General features: G+C 46.0%; 1 protein-coding gene across 2 annotated transcripts in view; it reads left to right on the forward strand.

The window, feature by feature from the left end:
* SIGLEC1 (sialic acid binding Ig like lectin 1) overlaps positions 1-19,760 on the forward strand; it is a 76,806-nt gene that overhangs the window by 14,666 nt on the left and 42,380 nt on the right. The window contains exons 2-4 of one of the 2 annotated variants that reach the window (XM_044273775.1): positions 8,184-8,258; positions 9,232-9,588; positions 15,994-16,290. In XM_044273775.1, the coding sequence (XP_044129710.1) occupies positions 8,213-8,258; positions 9,232-9,588; positions 15,994-16,290 (700 nt within the window). In that variant the 5' untranslated portion in view covers positions 8,184-8,212. Of the gene's footprint in view, positions 1-8,162; positions 8,259-9,231; positions 9,589-15,993; positions 16,291-19,760 lie in introns of those variants that run through there. The other variant, XM_044273774.1, reaches the window with a different exon arrangement.

The following is a 19,760-nucleotide window of genomic DNA, read 5'->3' on the forward strand; positions in this document are numbered from 1 at the left end:
GTTTCCTGATGATGAGGACATGGGAATACCACCTCAGCATGTCTCTGATGATGACGAAACACAGGTGCCAACTGCTGCGTCTTTCTGCAGTGTGCAGACTGAACAGGAGGTCAGGGATCAAGACTGGGTGGAAGACGATGCAGGGGACGATGAGGTCCTAGACCCCACATGGAATGAAGGTCGTGCCACTGACTTTCACAGTTTGGAGGAAGAGGCAGTGGTGAGACCGAGCCAACAGCGTAGCAAAAGAGGGAGCAGTGGGCAAAAGCAGAACACCCGCCGCCAAGAGACTCCGCCTGCTACTGACCGCCGCCATCTGGGACCGAGCACCCCAAAGGCAGCTTCAAGGAGTTCCCTGGCGTGGCACTTCTTCAAACAATGTGCTGACGACAAGACCCGAGTGGTTTGCACGCTGTGCCATCAGAGCCTGAAGCGAGGCATTAACGTTCTGAACCTTAGCACAACCTGCATGACCAGGCACCTGCATGCAAAGCATGAACTGCAGTGGAGTAAAAACCTTAAAAACAAGGAAGTTACTCAGGCTCCCCCTGCTACCTCTTCTGCTGCTGCCGTCTCGGCCTCTTCTGCTGCTGCCGCCTCGGCCTCTTCTGCTGCTGCCGCCGCCTCGGCCTCTTCCTCCGCCTCTGGAGGAACGTTGGCACCTGCCGCCCAGCAAACAGGGGATGTACCACCAACACCACCACCTCCGTCACCAAGCATCTCAACCATGTCACACGGCAGCGTTCAGCTCTCCATCTCACAAACATTTGAGAGAAAGCGTAAATTCCCACCTAGCCACCCTCGATCCCTGGCCCTGAATGCCAGCATTTCTAAACTAGTGGCCTATAAAATGCTGTCATTTAGGCTGGTAGACACAGACAGCTTCAAACAGCTCATGTCGCTTGCTGTCCCACAGTACGTTGTTCCTAGCCGGCACTACTTCTCCAAGAGAGCCGTGCCTTCCCTGCACAACCAAGTATCCGATAAAATCAAGTGTGCACTGCGCAACGCCATCTGTGGCAAGGTCCACCTAACCACAGATACGTGGACCAGTAAGCACGGCCAGGGACGCTATATCTCCCTAACTGCACACTGGGTAATTGTAGTGGCAGCTGGGCCCCAGGCGGAGAGCTGTTTGGCGCACGTCCTTCCGCCGCCAAGGATCGCAGGGCAACATTCTTTGCCTCCTGTTGCCACCTCCTCCTTCTCGGCTTCCTCCTCCTCTTCTTCCACCTGCTCATCCAGTCAGCCACACACCTTCACCACCAACTTCAGCACAGCCCGGGGTAAACGTCAGCAGGCCATTCTGAAACTCATATGTTTGGGGGACAGGCCCCACACCGCACAGGAGTTGTGGCGGGGTATAGAACAACAGACCGACGAGTGGTTGCTGCCGGTGAGCCTCAAGCCCGGCCTGGTGGTGTGCGATAATGGGCGAAATCTCATTGCAGCTCTGGGACTAGCCGGTTTGACGCACATCCCTTGCTTGGCGCATGTGCTGAATTTGGTGGTGCAGAAGTTCATTCACAACTACCCCGACATGTCAGAGCTGCTGCATAAAGTGCGGGCCGTCTGTTCGCGCTTCTGGCGTTCACATCCTGCCGCTGCTCGCCTGTCTGCGCTACAGCGTAACTTCGGCCTTCCCGCTCACCGCCTCATATGCGACGTGCCCACCAGGTGGAACTCCACCTTGCACATGCTGGACAGACTGTGCGAGCAGCAGCAGGCCATAGTGGAGTTTCAGCTGCAGCACGCACGGGTCAGTCGCACTACGGAACAGCACCACTTCACCACCAATGACTGGGCCACCATGCGAGACCTGTGTGCCCTGTTGCGCTGTTTCGAGTACTCCACCAACATGGCCAGTGGCGATGATGCCGTTATTAGCGTTACAATACCACTTCTATGTCTCCTTGAGAAAACACTTAGGGCGATGATGGAAGAGGAGGTGGCCCAGGAGGAGGAGGAGGAGGAGGAGGAGGAAGAGGGGTCATTTTTAGCACTTTCAGGCCAGTCTCTTCGAAGTGACTCAGAGGAAGGTTTTTTGCAACAGCAGAGGCCAGGTACAAATGTGGCCAGCCAGGGCCCACTACTGGAGGACGAGGAGGACGAGGATGAGGAGGAGGTGGAGGAGGATGAGGATGAAGCATGGTCACAGCGGAGTGGCACCCAACGCAGCTCGGGCCCATCACTGGTGCGTGGCTGGGGGGAAAGGCAGGATGATGAAAATACGCCTCCCACAGAGGACAGCTTATCCTTACCCCTGGGCAGCCTGGCACACATAAGCAACTACATGCTGCAGTGCCTGCGCAACGACAGCAGAGTTGCCCACATTTTAACGTGTGCGGACTACTGGGTTGCCACCCTGCTGGATCCACCCTACAAAGACAATGTGCCCACCTTATTTCCTGCACTGGAGCGTGATAGGAAGATGCGCGAGTACAAGCGCACGTTGGTAGACGTGCACCTGAGAGCATTCCCAAATGTCACAGGGGAACAAGTGGAAGCCCAAGGGCAAGGCAGAGGAGGAGCAAGAGGTCGCCAAGGCAGCTGTGTCACGGCCAGCTCCTCTGAGGGCAGGGTTAGCATGGCAGAGATGTGGAAAAGTTTTGTCAACACGCCACAGCTAACTGCACCACCACCTGATACGCAACGTGTTAGCAGGAGGCAACATTTCACTAACATGGTGGAACAGTACGTGTGCACACCCCTCCACGTACTGACTGATGGTTCGGCCCCATTCAACTTCTGGGTCTCTAAATTGTAGACGTGGCCAGAGCTAGCCTTTTATGCCTTGGAGGTGCTGGCCTGCCCGGCGGCCAGCGTTTTGTCTGAACGTGTATTCAGCACGGCAGGAGGCGTCATTACAGACAAACGCAGCCGCCTGTCTACAGCCAATGTGGACAAGCTGACGTTCATAAAAATGAACCAGGCATGGATCCCACAGGACCTGTCCATCCCTTGTGCAGATTAGACATTAACTACCTCCCCTTAACCATATATTATTGTACTCCAGGGCACTTCCTCATTCAATCCTATTTTTATTTTCATTTTACCATTATATTGCGGGACAACCCAAAGTTGAATGAACCTCTCCTCTGTCTGGGTGCCGGGGTCTAAAAATATCTGACAGTGGCCTGTTCCAGTGTTGGGTGACGTGAAGCATGATTCTCTGCTATGACATGAAGCCTGAATCTCTGCTATGGGACCTCTCTCCTCTGGCTGGGTGCGGGGCCAAAATATCTGACAATGGACTGTTCCAGTTTTGGGTGACGTGAAGCATGATTCTCTGCTATGACATGAAGCCTGAATCTCTGCTATGGGACCTCTCTCCTCTGTCTGGGTGCCGGGGCCAAAATATCTGACAATGGACTGTTCCAGTTTTGGGTGACGTGAAGCATGATTCTCTGCTATGACATGCAGACTGATTCTCTGCTGACATGAAGCCAGATTCTCTGTTACGGGACCTCTCTCCTCTGCCTGGGTGCCTGGGCCTAAATATCTGACAATGGACTGTTACAGTGGTGGCTGACGTGAAGCCTGAATCTCTTCTATGACATGCAGACTGATTCTCTGCTGACATGAAGCCAGATTCTCTGTTACGGGACCTCTCTCCTCTGGCTGGGTACCTGGGCCTAAATATATGCCAATGGACTGTTGCAGTGGTGGCTGACGTGAAGCCTGATTCTCTGCTATGACATGCAGACTGATTCTCTGCTGACATGAAGCCAGATTCTCTGTTACGGGACCTCTCTCCTCTGGCTGGGTACCTGGGCCTAAATATATGCCAATGGACTGTGGCAGTGGTGGCTGACGTGAAGCCTGATTCTCTGCTATGACATGCAGACTGATTCTCTGCTGACATGAAGCCAGATTCTCTGTTACGGGACCTCTCTCCTCTGCCTGGGTGCCTGGGCCTAAATATCTGACAATGGACTGTTACAGTGGTGGCTGACGTGAAGCCTGATTCTCTTCTATGACATGCAGACTGATTCTCTGCTGACATGAAGCCAGATTCTCTGTTACGGGACCTCTCTCCTCTGTCTGGGTGCCTGGGCCTAAATATCTGACAATGGACTGTTACAGTGGTGGCTGACGTGAAGCCTGATTCTCTTCTATGACATGCAGACTGCTTCTCTGCTGACATGAAGCCAGATTCTCTGTTACGGGACCTCTCTCCTCTGGCTGGGTACCTGGGCCTAAATATATGCCAATGGACTGTTGCAGTGGTGGCTGACGTGAAGCCTGATTCTCTGCTATGACATGCAGACTGATTCTCTGCTGACATGAAGCTAGATTCTCTGTTACGGGACCTCTCTCCTCTGCCTGGGTGCCTGGGCCTAAATATCTGACAATGGACTGTTACAGTGGTGGCTGACGTGATGCCTGATTCTCTTCTATGACATGCAGACTGATTCTCTGCTGACATGAAGCTAGATTCTCTGTTACGGGACCTCTCTACTCTGGCTGGGTACCTGGGCCTAAATATATGCCAATGGACTGTTGCAGTGGTGGCTGACGTGAAGCCTGATTCTCTGCTATGACATGCAGACTGATTCTCTGCTGACATGAAGCCAGATTCTCTGTTACGGGACCTCTCTCCTCTGCCTGGGTGCCTGGTCCTAAATATCTGACAATGGACTGTTACAGTGGTGGCTGACGTGAAGCCTGATTCTCTTTTATGACATGCAGACTGATTCTCTGCTGACATGAAGCCAGATTCTCTGTTACGGGACCTCTCTCCTCTGCCTGGGTGCCTGGGCCTAAATATCTGACAATGGACTGTTACAGTGGTGGCTGACGTGAAGCCTGATTCTCTTCTATGACATGCAGACTGATTCTCTGCTGACATGAAGCCAGATTCTCTGTTACGGGACCTCTCTCCTCTGCCTGGGTGCCTGGGCCTAAATATCTGACAATGGACTGTTACTGTGGTGGCTGACGTAAAGCCTGATTCTCTTCTATGACATGCAGACTGATTCTCTGCTGACGTGAAGCCAGATTCTCTGTTACGGGACCTCTCTCCTCTGCCTGGGTGCCTGGGCCTAAATATCTGACAATGGACTGTTACAGTGGTGGCTGACGTGAAGCCTGATTCTCTTCTATGACATGCAGACTGATTCTCTGCTGACATGAAGCCAGATTCTCTGTTACAGGACCTCTCTCCTCTGCCTGGGTGCCTGGGCCTAAATATCTGACAATGGACTGTTACAGTGGTGGCTGACGTGATGCCTGATTCTCTTCTATGACATGCAGACTGATTCTCTGCTGACATGAAGCTAGATTCTCTGTTACGGGACCTCTCTCCTCTGCCTGGGTGCCTGGGCCTAAATATCTGACAATGGACTGTTACAGTGGTGGCTGACGTGAAGCCTGATTCTCTTCTATGACATGCAGACTGATTCTCTGCTGACATGAAGCCAGATTCTCTGTTACGGGACCTCTCTCCTCTGCCTGGGTGCCTGGGCCTAAATATCTGACAATGGACTGTTACTGTGGTGGCTAACGTGAAGCCTGATTCTCTTCTATGACATGCAGACTGATTCTCTGCTGACATGAAGCCAGATTCTCTGTTACGGGACCTCTCTCCTCTGCCTGGGTGCCTGGGCCTAAATATATGCCAATGGACTGTTGCAGTGGTGGCTGACGTGAAGCCTGATTCTCTGCTATGACATGCAGACTGATTCTCTGCTGACATGAAGCCAGATTCTCTGTTACGGGACCTCTCTCCTCTGCCTGGGTGCCTGGGCCTAAATATCTGACAATGGACTGTTACAGTGGTGGCTGACGTGATGCCTGATTCTCTTCTATGACATGCAGACTGATTCTCTGCTGACATGAAGCTAGATTCTCTGTTACGGGACCTCTCTACTCTGGCTGGGTACCTGGGCCTAAATATATGCCAATGGACTGTTGCAGTGGTGGCTGACGTGAAGCCTGATTCTCTGCTATGACATGCAGACTGATTCTCTGCTGACATGAAGCCAGATTCTCTGTTACGGGACCTCTCTCCTCTGCCTGGGTGCCTGGTCCTAAATATCTGACAATGGACTGTTACAGTGGTGGCTGACGTGAAGCCTGATTCTCTTTTATGACATGCAGACTGATTCTCTGCTGACATGAAGCCAGATTCTCTGTTACGGGACCTCTCTCCTCTGCCTGGGTGCCTGGGCCTAAATATCTGACAATGGACTGTTACAGTGGTGGCTGACGTGAAGCCTGATTCTCTTCTATGACATGCAGACTGATTCTCTGCTGACATGAAGCCAGATTCTCTGTTACGGGACCTCTCTCCTCTGCCTGGGTGCCTGGGCCTAAATATCTGACAATGGACTGTTACTGTGGTGGCTGACGTGAAGCCTGATTCTCTTCTATGACATGCAGACTGATTCTCTGCTGACATGAAGCCAGATTCTCTGTTACGGGACCTCTCTCCTCTGCCTGGGTGCCTGGGCCTAAATATCTGACAATGGACTGTTACAGTGGTGGCTGACGTGAAGCCTGATTGTCTTCTATGACATGCAGACTGATTCTCTGCTGACATGAAGCCAGATTCTCTGTTACGGGACCTCTCTCCTCTGTCTGGGTGCCTGGGCCTAAATATCTGACAGTGGACTGTTACAGTGGTGGCTGACGTGAAGCCTGATTCTCTTCTATGACATGCAGACTGATTCTCTGCTGACATGAAGCCAGATTGTCTGTTACGGGACCTCTCTCCTCTGCCTGTGTGCCTGGGCCTAAATATCTGACAATGGACTGTTACAGTGGTGGCTGACGTGAAGCCTCATTCTCTGCTATGACATGCAGACTAATTCTCTGCTGACATGAAGACAGATTCTCTGTTACGGGACCTCTCTCCTCTGCCTGGGTGCCTGGGCCTAAATATCTGACAATGGACTGTTACAGTGGTGGCTGACGTGAAGCCTGATTCTCTTCTATGACATGCAGACTGATTCTTTGCTGACATGAAGCCAGATTCTCTGTTACGGGACCTCTCTGTTACGGGACCTCTCTCCTCTGTCTGGGTGCCTGGGCCTAAATATATGACAATGGACTGTTACAGTGGTGGGTGACGTGAAGCCAGATTCTCTGCTATGAGACCTCTCTCCAATTGATATTGGTTAATTTTTATTTATTTTATTTTTATTCATTTCCCTATCCACATTTGTTTGCAGGGGATTTACCTACATGTTGCTGCCTTTTGCAGCCTTCTAGCTCTTTCCTGGGCTGTTTTACTGCCTTTTTAGTGCCGAAAAGTTCGGGTCCCCATTGACTTCAATGGGGTTCGGGTTCGGGACGAAGTTCGGGTCGGGTTCGGATCCCGAACCCGAACATTTCCGGGAAGTTCGGCCGAACTTCTCGAACCCGAACATCCAGGTGTCCGCTCAACTCTAGTCATGATTCCTCCCTGTTTAAGTTGCTTGTGGGCCAATGACTCATTGGCCCACAAGCAAGAAGCAAGGAGGAATCATGTGTTCAGATGGAAACAATTATGAATATTCTAAAAACAAATATATAGCACTATATTCTATAGTGCTATATATTCGTTTTTGACCCACTCCTGTATTAAGCGCGAAATATTCGCATATTACACTATCATTACCTTGCCGATTTTCACGTAAAAAAAAAGAATGTAGAATATAGCGAATATTCAAATTCGTGAATATTCTACAAAATATTTGCTAAATGTCACGAATTCGAAAATGACCCCTGTCGCTCATCACTAACAATTCAGACTATCCCTGTAGACATTTCTAGGATGTCCTTAGTATCTGCAATTCATTTGCATTGCTCCTAAAAGTAAGAAAAAAATATTAAAAGGGGTCTATCAGCAGTTTTGACCCAAAAAACTGCTGACAGCACTAGTTAGGGACCAGGCCAACCAGGACAAACATACCTTTAATGGAGCATTTATTAAGAGGATTCTGCTGGGCACTTCTCCTGTAAGTGCCCTGGAGGAAGTGAGCTGCTTTCCAAAGGAGGGACTTCATACTCACTCTACTGCTGATGGGATAAGCTCCACAAAAGATATGTTTGTCCTTCTTTCTCTGGCAACCTATCCAGAACTATCAGCAGTTTTCCATGGTCCAAGCAGCTGACAGCATTCCTTTAAGTTCAAAACATTTTTGTAGGAAATAACGTAAAACAAAAAATATTTAAAGTCTAACCATACATATTGTCAGTCTCTTGTTACAGGCGCTAAAGCAAGAACATGTTGGTGCTGAGGTTTTCTCTTGTGAACCTTCTGTATATCACAGGTACAGTATGGGACAGATAAAGCTATAGCTTCCCCGAATTCACTGATCAGGAGATAATTAGTGTTAAGCGAATTGAAGTCCACAATTTGAATAAATAAATTAGATTTTCCACAAAGGTAGCAAATTGATTTTACCTGAAATGGTGTAAAAAAACTAAAAAATCATACTTATAGTACAGTACCTCATCCATTTGCTCATGACGGGCCAGCCGCTACCATCTTGCTTGAAGATCTTGTATGAAATCCCTTGCGCGGTGTCACAGGCCGTGTGAGATTTCTCTCCAGATCTTCAATCAAGATGGCAGCGGCCGGCTCGTCGTGAGCAAATGGTATGATTTTTAAACATTTATTTTGCACTCTGTTTTTACTATCAGATGCAGCGATCAGCTATGAACACGGCATCTGAGGGGTACAATGACGGGTGGGAGGAGCAATCGCTGATCACTGTCATTGCACCCACTATTTATAAAGAAATGTGCCTCGTAACAAGGCAATTCGTCACAAAGCGCATTTTTTTGTAAAATTCGGTGAAGCAGCCAAATAGTATTTTCCAATACTTTGCTCATCTCTAGAGATAATATAATGCTTATACCTAGATTTCTTCTATTTTGAGACTGATATTCGCATTGTGTCTTTCTACACGTGGCAAATTTCAGTCCCGAATGGGCACCGATTTACGATATACAGTCCGAAAAGCACTTGTTTTTACACAGCCCGATGAAAACTGGATGGGGGACAAATAATCGTCACGAGATGTCATATCAGTTTTCCAATCTGAACAAGCAGAGCTGTAGTTTAGAGCTTGGTGAAGGGACAGTTCGAGCCTCTGAAAGGGAATTTTGAATGACTCCAATAGACGATAAAGTGGAGACGGAGTTATTACTCTGCCATATTATCTTTTTTTCAAAATGTTTGCATGTTCATGTAGCTGAGAGCCTCCACCAGACATCTGACATAAATGTTCCTATTTCTAGGAGTCTACTGCAACTGGGAAGTAATTTACCCCAATACAGCGAAGAGTGTCCAAGGATCTTGTGCCCTAATCCCATGCTCTTTTAACTACCCCAGTGATGTTCAAGCTCTGGATGGAATTGTCAAAATTTGGTACAAGGACTTTAATGGTGACCGAAAGCTATTGTACCATCCTACTGACCCCACAGATTCTTCTTTTCTAGGACGAGTAGAATTGGTGGGTGCGCCAGAGCCCAAAAACTGCACCATCCTATTGAAAAACCTCCAGACCTCTGACTCCGGGATATTTCAGTTCAGATTTGAGGTTATTAATGGCAATAAGTGGCTAGCTAAGACTGGAGTCAGCCTGGACGTTACAGGTGAGTCTCCAGAAACGAGTCCTTACTAACTCCACTTTACTTATTCTACACTGATTGTGGGTTATAGCATGTCCATGTCCACATTCAGAGCTTCATTCAGATCTTTGCAAGTTTCCCATTACACTTGAGCATTAGGAGCAAGACAGTTCCATAAGTGGACTGTTGGGTAACTTAAAGTTATAACAGTTTTAAAGTTTTAGCTTTAAGGTGCATTCACACGACCGTAAATGTTTTGCGGTTCGCGAATTGCGGATCTGCAAAACATGGATACCGGCTGTGCGCGTTCCACAAGCACCAAACAGCGGCGGCCGTTTCGCGCTACATGCGCTTCATCTGGCTGTTTGGTGCGTGTAGTTGTTTGTTTGCCCCATGCCATGTCTTTGGTGAAATAAAGCATCAATTAGATACAGTACACTGGTGAGTGCCGCTGACTGTTTTCTTCACTGTCATTGTTCATGTACATCTATCTTCTCAGCTGTACACCATGAACAGGAGAACCAGTGGATTTTGCTATATCCTGCTTGTTGTTTGAAAGGGTCTGAGTTCGTGCAGCTGCGCCCGTCTCTACACTTGTTTAGCTATATAGAGAATGCCTAAGCTTGTCCGCGGTTGGGGACAAGAATAGGACATGCTCTATCTTTTTTGCAGGCCACGGAACGGAGCAACCTATGTGGACAGCACACAGTGTTCTGTACGCATCTTTTGCGGCCCCATTGAAATTAATGGGTCCGCACCCGTTCTGCAAATTTGCGGAATGGATGTGGATCTATTTATACGGTCGTGTGAATGCACCCTTAGTTAAAGGGGTTGTCTCACTTCAGTAAGTGGCATTTATCATGTAGTGAAAGTTAATACAAGGCACTTACTAATGTATCGTGATTGGATTCATTTTTCCATCACATTATACACTGCTCGTTTCCATGGTTATGACCACCCTGAAATCCATCAGTGGTGGTCGTGCTTGCATAATATAGGAAAAAGCACTAGCCTTTGTGCACTCCCATGGTCCCAACCACAAGAGAAGCTGACACTTTCTCCTATAGTGTGCAAGCACGACCACCACTGATGGACTGCAGGGTGGTCTGTAATCATGGAAGCAAGCAGTGTATAATGGGATGAAAAAATGAATCCAATCACGATACATTAGTAAGTGCCTTGTATTAACTTTCACTACATAATAAATGCCACTTACTGAAGTGAGACAACCCCTTTAACAGTTTAACAGTAAATGACTGTCTTATTCTAAAGGCAACCAGTAGAATTATGAATGCAGCTCCTGGTTCACACTTGTGTTTTCCAGAGATTTTTCAGAGATTTGCAGAAATTGTCCTAAATCTAGTTTCTCATTGGGGTTCACAATCTAAATTTATTTTTTTCCCATAAATATTTTTATTTTCCTTTTCATCATATAAAAATTCCAAAGACCAGAGAAACAAAACAGAAAAACAACAAAGATCATAGGCATTAACAAATTCAAGAATATTCACAGGCATGTGTTATCTAGTTATCATTATTCATGTCAAGAATCTATCCTTATCCCTATTCTGTTTCCCCTCTCGTATCAACAGTACATAAAAAAATAAAAAATAATTATAATCACTGTCCTCCTCGGAGAGTCTAGGGAGACGCACACCCTCCAGAAAGAGTCTTATACCCTCACACACCCCCACTCCCTCCGAGGAGTAGAGGTCCTTATAGTATTTAACAAATTCCTGCTCAATTTCTCCCTGGTTAGATGTTGTCCCCCCATCTCTCCTCTCGACACACTTGATTCTATTTTCCCCCTTTTGATTGTGTATAAGTGTAGCCAGCAGTCTCCCCGGCTTCCCTGATTCCCTGAAATATCGGGCCCCCTCAAAGAACACTTTTTGTTGTGCCTTATCCACCAGATAATTTTTTAATAGGGTTTTGGCTTCTTCTAACTGAGCCACCATTTCGGAGGAATTATTTCCCAGGAGATCCTCCTCTATTTTCTTTATTTTATCCCCCAGCTCTTTCTCCTTTTTAGCAAATTCATTTTTTAGGCCCTTAATTCTACCCACGAGGATACCCCGTAGGTATGCTTTAAAAGCATCCCATACATACCCTATTTGTGTGGATCCTAAATTAATTTGCCAGTACTCCTCTATATCTGCAATGATACCTTCATCTTTATTTATCAGGTTTAACCAGTGCGGATTCAACCGAAACTCTCTTCTTTTTGACCTGACATTAGTTTTGAAAGTCAAGCTCACCGGCGAGTGATCTGAGATACTATTAACCTCATACTTCATTTTTAAGATCTGGCCTATCAGTTCTGGGCTAACTAGTGCCATATCTATTCTTGACATTATTTTACTCCCACGACTAAAACATGAGTATACTCGCTTGTCATCATAAAGATATCTCCAAACATCTATCAGTAGTAGTTCCTGAGTTATTCTTTTAAGAAGTGTTGGTTGACTTATGTCATATTTGTCATTTGGTATCACTGAGTATCTATCTAGCTTACTATTCATGACACTGTTAAAATCTCCCATTACTAGTATGGGACATTTGCCTCGAGAGTCTGCAAACTCCACTAGACGGTGAATAACACATAGGGAGAATGGTGGTGGTATATACACGAAAGCTAGAACACAAACTATGCCATTCCACTGACAGTGAAGGAATACATATCTGCCCCTGTCATCAATCTTCTGATCTAGTGGGAGGTAGTCTACTTTGTGATGGATATATACACTGACTCCACATGAGTAGGTAGAAAAACAAGAATGATACTGGTACTTTGCCCATTTCCGCATAAGTAAATTTATCTTATCCTTTGTATTATGTGTCTCCGTTAATCCCACAATGGCCGGGAGATGTCTAGTAACCATATCAAACACCATAACTCTCTTGACCCTATCTCCCAGTCCACGTACATTCCATGTAATAATCCTACTCATGTGTACCTCCCACCTGTAATTTCTTGCTTTTCATCATTACCAAACCCCACAAGACAACCATTCCCTCCCATTACCCATCCTCCTTCCCTCCCTTTCCCTCCCCCTTGCCCCCTCCCCCCCCCCTTACCCCCTCAACTGGTCGGCGAAAATCGGTCATTTCCCCCACCTCTTACTCTCAGCCCATTCCCTCCCCCTCACCTCCCCTTATCGTGCGTGTCCATATCAATCATAATCCTATTCCCTTGACATCTAGCCATTCCACTGTTTCCTCTGGAGAACTAAAGAACCTAACTTGATCACGATATATTACACGCAACTTTGTAGGGTATATCAAGGAATACTGTATCCGGGCGGCTGCTAACCTCTTTTTCACTTCTCTAAACTCTCGCCTTTTTACCTGTGTTTCTCTAGAGTAATCTGGGTATATCTCTATGTTATTTCCATTGTATTCTATTGTCTGCAATTTTCTTTTACTTCTCATTATTGCACCTCTATCCTTAGAGCTTAATATTTTAGCTAAGATTGCCCTGGGAGAGGCCCCTTTTGGGGGGGGGGGGGGGGGGTCTCCCGGGGATTCTATGAGCTCTATCAACTACAAACCATTGGGATAATACCTCTTTACTAAAACTATCCTGGAGCCACTGCTGTATAAACCCCGTTGGATCCTCTCCTTTCACTCCCTCTGGGAATCCCACTAATCTTATGTTTGACCTCCGGGACCTATCCTCCATTAAGGTAATTCTATCCTGAAGGGCTCTCTTCTCCCCATCTATGTCTTCCACTCTTCTCTTAATACCCTCCATATCCTTCTTCATTCCTCCAGAAGATATCTGAAGATCTTTGACCTTTTCCCTGACTTTGTTCATTTCCTCCTTAATAAGAGAGAGGTCGACCTGTGAAGCTGCTATTTTCATAGTCAATTCCTGTAATCTATAATTAGACTGTTGTACTGCCCCCAAGATTTCACCCAATTTCTTATCCGCTGACTTAATTCTTTCCTCCATACCTTCTCCATTACCTGTCTGCTTTTCTGCCCCCCCAACCTCCTCTAAAACCTGCGGTTCTACCGCTTCCCTTTGGGGCTCCCTATTTCCCCGTAGCGTACTCTTGACCTTTGGCGGGGATTTAAGATATTTCTCTAACCCAGTTGTTGTACTATTGCTCTTTCCTCCGCCCGGCGAGGAGGTCCCAACGGACTTTCTGTTATATGATTTTGGAGGCATATCTAAACCCTGAAACCATTAAACACAGATAAGCAAGCAAAAAAGTAAAAAACGAAAAGGAGGAGGAAAAAAAAAGGAATGGGGAAGGGGCTCCCACCAATAGAGAGCAACTCCCTCGGGAGACAAATATAGAAGTCAGCGGAGACCGCTAAAACAGAAGCTCGACAGTTCAGTAAATCTTTTGCGCCAACTCTAATTCGCTCTTCCCCATTTACCAAAAACAGCGCACTCCTTAGCTCACAGTGAGAGATAGCAAAGAGGAAAAACACTATCTGTCCAGTCCAGGTCCTATCAATCTGAGGTTTCTTGCAATCCAGCGGTTTCTCAGTCCAGCATTCAATATAATCCTGTATTAATCTGGTCCTGTGATCCCCTAGTTAGGACCCAGTAACCTAGTCAGGACCCACAGACTATTCTCTAACAGGACCCCAGTCTTTCAAGCTTACAGTCCGCTTCTTCTTCTGGCGGAGCTTTTTATACGTATTCAGCTTCTGCTTCCCTTTATTATACGGGTTATATACCAAAATACGGCGTCCCTCTATTTCTTGTTTATATAAAGATAATCTGGGTAGTCCAAATGTTCCAACTGCTATTTATTTATTTAGAGTCCCCCTTTATCATCATCTCTTCAGACACACCTGATTGGCTAGGCAAGCAGAGTTCGCTTCAGGGTGCCACCGTCGGGGTTCCCTCCTAGGAGGCTCCCTCTTCTCTATGCACTGCCAGCCTCAGACCCACAAATATACTTTGCTTTGCAGAAGGTCCCCTCCTCCTTGCTTCTGAGCCATATAGCGGCCAGGTAGCGGCACTAATAATCAATGATAGGCAGACCACCTTTACACCCATACGCTCAAACTAACAATATGGTATCAGCATTACGGCGGTACCTGCCGGCCCTCTTATCCAGGACCCTCCGTTCCTCCGCCACTTCACACTTTCAATATCCACTTTATGGGTCCGCTGGCAGTCGGGAAGCCGTATACAATTAGTAAGAGCCGAAGCAGAAACCTCCGGTATGCTCCACCTCTCTTCGCTACCATCGGTCTCCGGAGTCACGCAGGTCAGTCGACATCACCTCACATCTCCCGAACGGAGCCACGCTCATCTACTTCTGGTCGAGACTCCTCAATGCCCCCGGGAGATCAGAATATTGGAGCGCCATCTGTACTGAACGAACCCCACAGCCACAGCCCGTACCGCACGAGAGGGGGGGGGAGCGCGGCACGTCAACGCTCTCACGTCATGCCGCTACGCTTGTGTGTATATTCTACACACAAGCGTAGAATATAAATTTCTAATTGAACCTATCAGTATGTTTTTGTAGTGTGGGAGGAAATTGGGATAAGAAACAGAACAGGTTGACCATGGTTGGATTCAAAGCGCTAAGCCTTCGTGCTATCATAGTTTACAATATCCTAGATTCAAGTTGTTGCGAGAAAGGCAAGACTGTGGACCTTTAAACAAGGACACCTATAAGTTGCTCAGTAATAATGAACACTAGCAGCTCCCCCTTAAAAAGTTCCCAGAACTGGAGTTTGGGATGTTGCCATGGGCAGGTCAAGATCTTTTGGTGCCCAAGGCAAGTATTTCAGAATGGATCCCAACACCCTTGGTTGCTGATGTTTGAACAATAGCTAAAAATCGTACACTCATTTGTCCATCAAATTTCATTTTTGAGCTCCTTGTTACCTTCCCACCAGTTCCTTGCATTTTCATTTGTGATACATACTCCTCACTTCCTTCAATCCAACCCCTCCACACATATGAAGTTTGCCTGAACAATAGGTTGCCTAGTTTGCTAGTTCCCTGCAAAGGTGTGCTGTTTCTCTTGTCTGCCCTTGTACTAATGTCTACCTCTTAACTGGATTCTGACTCAATGCGTCCTGACCTGTGCTTGGCCTCTGTTTTGAACCTTCCCTACTTGCCCTGACCTCAGACAGGGAAATTACTGAGACTGAATTGGTAGTTACCTACCATATACTTTTTTCATGTCTACTCTTACAGAATATTTAGTGTTTAGTTGTGGATCTACTTCTCCTCTCCGTGACTCAAAGACAAATGTTCACAAATAGGAAATGAGTTTATTCAATACAATTGTATTTCAAACTTCACCATGATCCATGTTTGAAGGACTCTCAAGATGAGAAGCTTGATGATTTATCAAACTCTGTCCTAGAACCACTTCCTAATGGAAAGCTACTCAGCCTGTCTTCTTCCTTTTAACCTATAGTACATAATACATGATCTTTCTACAGATGATCTCCTTCCTCCAGAGGTTGTGTTTCCCCCACAAATTGATGAAGGCTCTTCAGTAACATTTCAGTGCTCAACACCATACTTTTGTCCAGATGGTTCAGTGTCGCTAGAATGGATGGACTACCCTTCAGAGAGATCATACCTATCCTTCATGGTACAAATGGACACAAAGGCTGTTCTTTTCACTAGAAACCTGACCACCAGCTTCTCCTGGACAGACCACCAGAAAAAAATCCGCTGTGAAGTATCTATTGGACAGAAAAAAGCAATGAAAGAAATTACCCTCAATGTTGCACGTAAGTAGGAATGCTAAGGTTATATCTAACTCAAAATTAATATAAGCTGAAACATTTACAACTATTTCAGTATTTTTTTTTTATTGCAGCCATTCCGATTAAAATTGTGATTGTCTGAAAAAGTCTATAAAGTATATACGCATTTAATGTAGTCTCATATTCCTACCTTAAGGAACGATATCTTATAGGAAAATTTTATTGGGTTTGACTAGAGTGAAGTAGAGTACATTTTAGGTGGATTTGGGTTTTTAAAAATTCCTAAAGCCTTTTTTCTTTTTTTATGCATTTTTTGGGGTTAGCAAATTTTCAAAGTAGTGTGTATACAGTGCCTTGAAAAAGTATTCATAACCCTTGAATTTTTCCACATTTTTCCACATTACACCCTCAAACTTAAATGTATTTTATTGTGATTTTATGTCATACACCAACACAAAGTAGCAAGTATGCATGAAGTGAAAAGAAAAATGGTTTTCAAAATTTTTGATAAATAAAAATCTTAAAAGTGTGCTGTGCATTTGTATTCATCCCCCTGTTCTCAGATACCCCTAAATAAAATCCAGTGTGACCAATTGCCTTCAGAAGTCACCTAATTAGTAAATCGTGTCCACCTCTGTGTAATGGCTTCTCATTATAACTACAGATGTTCTGTGAAGGCCTCAGAGTTTATAGAGAACATAAGTGATAAGACAGCATCTTGAAAACCAAGAAACAAACCAGAAAGGTCAGGGATAAAGTTGTGGAGAAGTGTAAAGCAGTTTTAGGTCATAAAAAATATCCCAAGCTCTGAACATCTCACAGAGCACTGTTCATCATTCGAAAATGTATGGGGTACAGAACAACTGCAAATCACCTAAAATAACAGCCCAGGCAAGGAGAGCACTAATTAGAGAAGCAGCCAAGAGGTCCATGGTCACTCTGGAGGAGTGCAGAGATCCACAGCTCAGGTGGGAGAATCTTTCCACAGTACAACTATTAGTCATGTACTCCACAAATCTGGCCTATATGAAAGAGTGGCAAGAAGAAAGCAAGCCATAAGAAGTCTCCTAGAAGAGCCCAGTCAAAGTCCAGACCTTAAAGGGAGTCTGCCACCACAAGTTGCCCTTATAGACCGCTTACATAGCGCTGTAGCATAACTATAGATCAGGCAGAGCTGAACCTGGACATATCCCCATTTTCACCCAGGCAGCCCCCCTGACTTGAGCATCGGAGCAGTTCATGCTCGCTCTTCTTTGCCCTGCGCTAAATCGTGCTGGGCAAAGGCATTTCTGGAGTTCCGGAGACAAACTGGGCTCTCCATAGGGCTGCCAGGTGGAGGGGCTAGGGCAGCGCTAAAGTCCACCCATCAGAGCCGGTGATGTCACCGAACACACTGCTGGGCAGAAGCCTCCGATGCTAGCATCAGGGGGGCTGCCTGGGTGAAATTATGGGTATGTCCGGGTTCAGCCCTGAACCCGGACAACCCCTTAAGTTTGTGGGTGTAACATGAAAAAATGGGGAAAAGTTCAAGGAATATGAATACTTTTTCAAGGCACTTTATCAGTTAAATTAGTGTTCATCTGCATTTTATCGGGCATAGAGAGGGTACATTTTGTAAATAATGTTTTTCAGGGAATTTCCTGTTACAGAGCCATATTAAGTCTAATGTAAGTCATTAAATATTGAAACTTTTTATAACAAATCCCCGTTTTAGACTTACTGTCTTATATGAGAGGAATATGGCTCTGTAAGAGAAAATTTACCAGCTGCCGAAATAACAGCAAAGCCATTAACGCTCTATGTGGTGATAACTGCACCAACAACTCTCCCTTATTTCTTCATTTTAATAGGACACATGAGGATTGTTTTAGGCTCTGTTCATATAGTATTTTTTCTATCCTAGGTGTAAGTCAGGAGCAGGGGCATAACTGCGACTCATGGGGCCCCACAGTAAAAATTGTAACTGGGCTCTACTCCACCATGACTACCGTCAGAACATGAGCAACTTATGATTATATTGGTTTCCCTAAAACACACCCAAATCTGCACACGGAAGCTATAGCACAAGCATAATGTTATGCCTGCTACCCTGGTAGTTGCGCCTATGATTTAGGGTACTCCCCAATATGTACCTCCAACTAAAGCCTCTGACATATACCATTATATAAGGGTAGATAAGCCATTAATGTCCATGTTAAGAAAAATTGATATACAGCACGGTATGTGTCTTTTACCATATCCCTCTGTATAGGATAGCATAAAATACTGAACTTTCCTAAACAATAAAAGAATAGGTAGGCCAACAATTAACCCAGCCTATGCAAAAAAGACACTTTTACCAAGAGACCCTTAGTCTTTATTCTAAGTACTTCATTAAAGAATTTGTGCGGGATTTTGCTATTGATGGCCTATCCTTAGGATAGGACAGTGATGGCGAACCTTCTAGAGACTGAGTGCCCAAACTGCAACCCAAAACCCACTTATTTATCACAAGGTGCCAACACAGCAATTTACCCTGAATACTACAGTCCAATATAGTGTATCTTCCATGTACTTTATTACTTAGCTATAATAGCTACATTCTGTGCGCTGCCTGTGCTGTTCATAGTGCGCCCTGCGCTGATGAATGGCAGGAAAAGTCTAAGGCATATTTGACTTTTTCCAGGGCGTGAGTGTCCACAGGAAGGGCTCTGAGTGCCACCTCTGGCACCCGTGCCATAGGTTCGCCACCACTGGGATAGGACATCCGTATCTTATCGGCAGCGATCGGATCAGCGATCAGCCTATCCTTGATATAGGCCATCCATATCTTATCGGCAGTGATCGGATCACCGATCAGTCTATCCTTGATAAAGGCCATCCATATCTTATCGGCAGTGATCGGAACAGCGATCAGCCTATCCTTGATATAGGCCATCCATATCTTATAGGCAGCGATCGGATCAGCAATCAGCCTATCCTTGATATACTGTAGGCCATCCATATCTTATCGGCAGTGATCGGATCAGCGATCAGCCTATCCTTGATGTAGGCCATCAATATCTTATCGGCAGTGATCGGATCAGCGATAAGCCTATCCTTGATATACGCCATCCATATCTTATCGACAGCGATTGGATCAGCGATCAGCCTATCCTTGATATAGGCAATCTGTATCTTATCAGCAGCGATCGGATCAGCGATCAGCCTATCCTTGATATAGGCCATACATATCTTAGCGATTGTATCAGAAACTACAGTTTGGGCAACCCCACAGATAATCCATAACAGTGTCATCCACAGATTTCCCATAAGTGTCATCCACAGATCCCCATCAGTGTCATCCACAGATCCCCCATAAGTGTCATCCACAGATCCCCCATAAGTGTCATCCACAGATCCCCCATAAGTGTCATCCACAGATCCTCCCTAAGTGTCATCCACAGATCCCACCTAAGTGTCATCCACAGATCCCCTCCCCACCCAGCGCCGCTTTCTAGCTAATTTATTCACTT

Source organism: Bufo gargarizans, unplaced genomic scaffold (genome assembly GCF_014858855.1).
Source record: "Bufo gargarizans isolate SCDJY-AF-19 unplaced genomic scaffold, ASM1485885v1 original_scaffold_1130_pilon, whole genome shotgun sequence".
Classification (NCBI taxonomy): domain Eukaryota; kingdom Metazoa; phylum Chordata; class Amphibia; order Anura; family Bufonidae; genus Bufo; species Bufo gargarizans.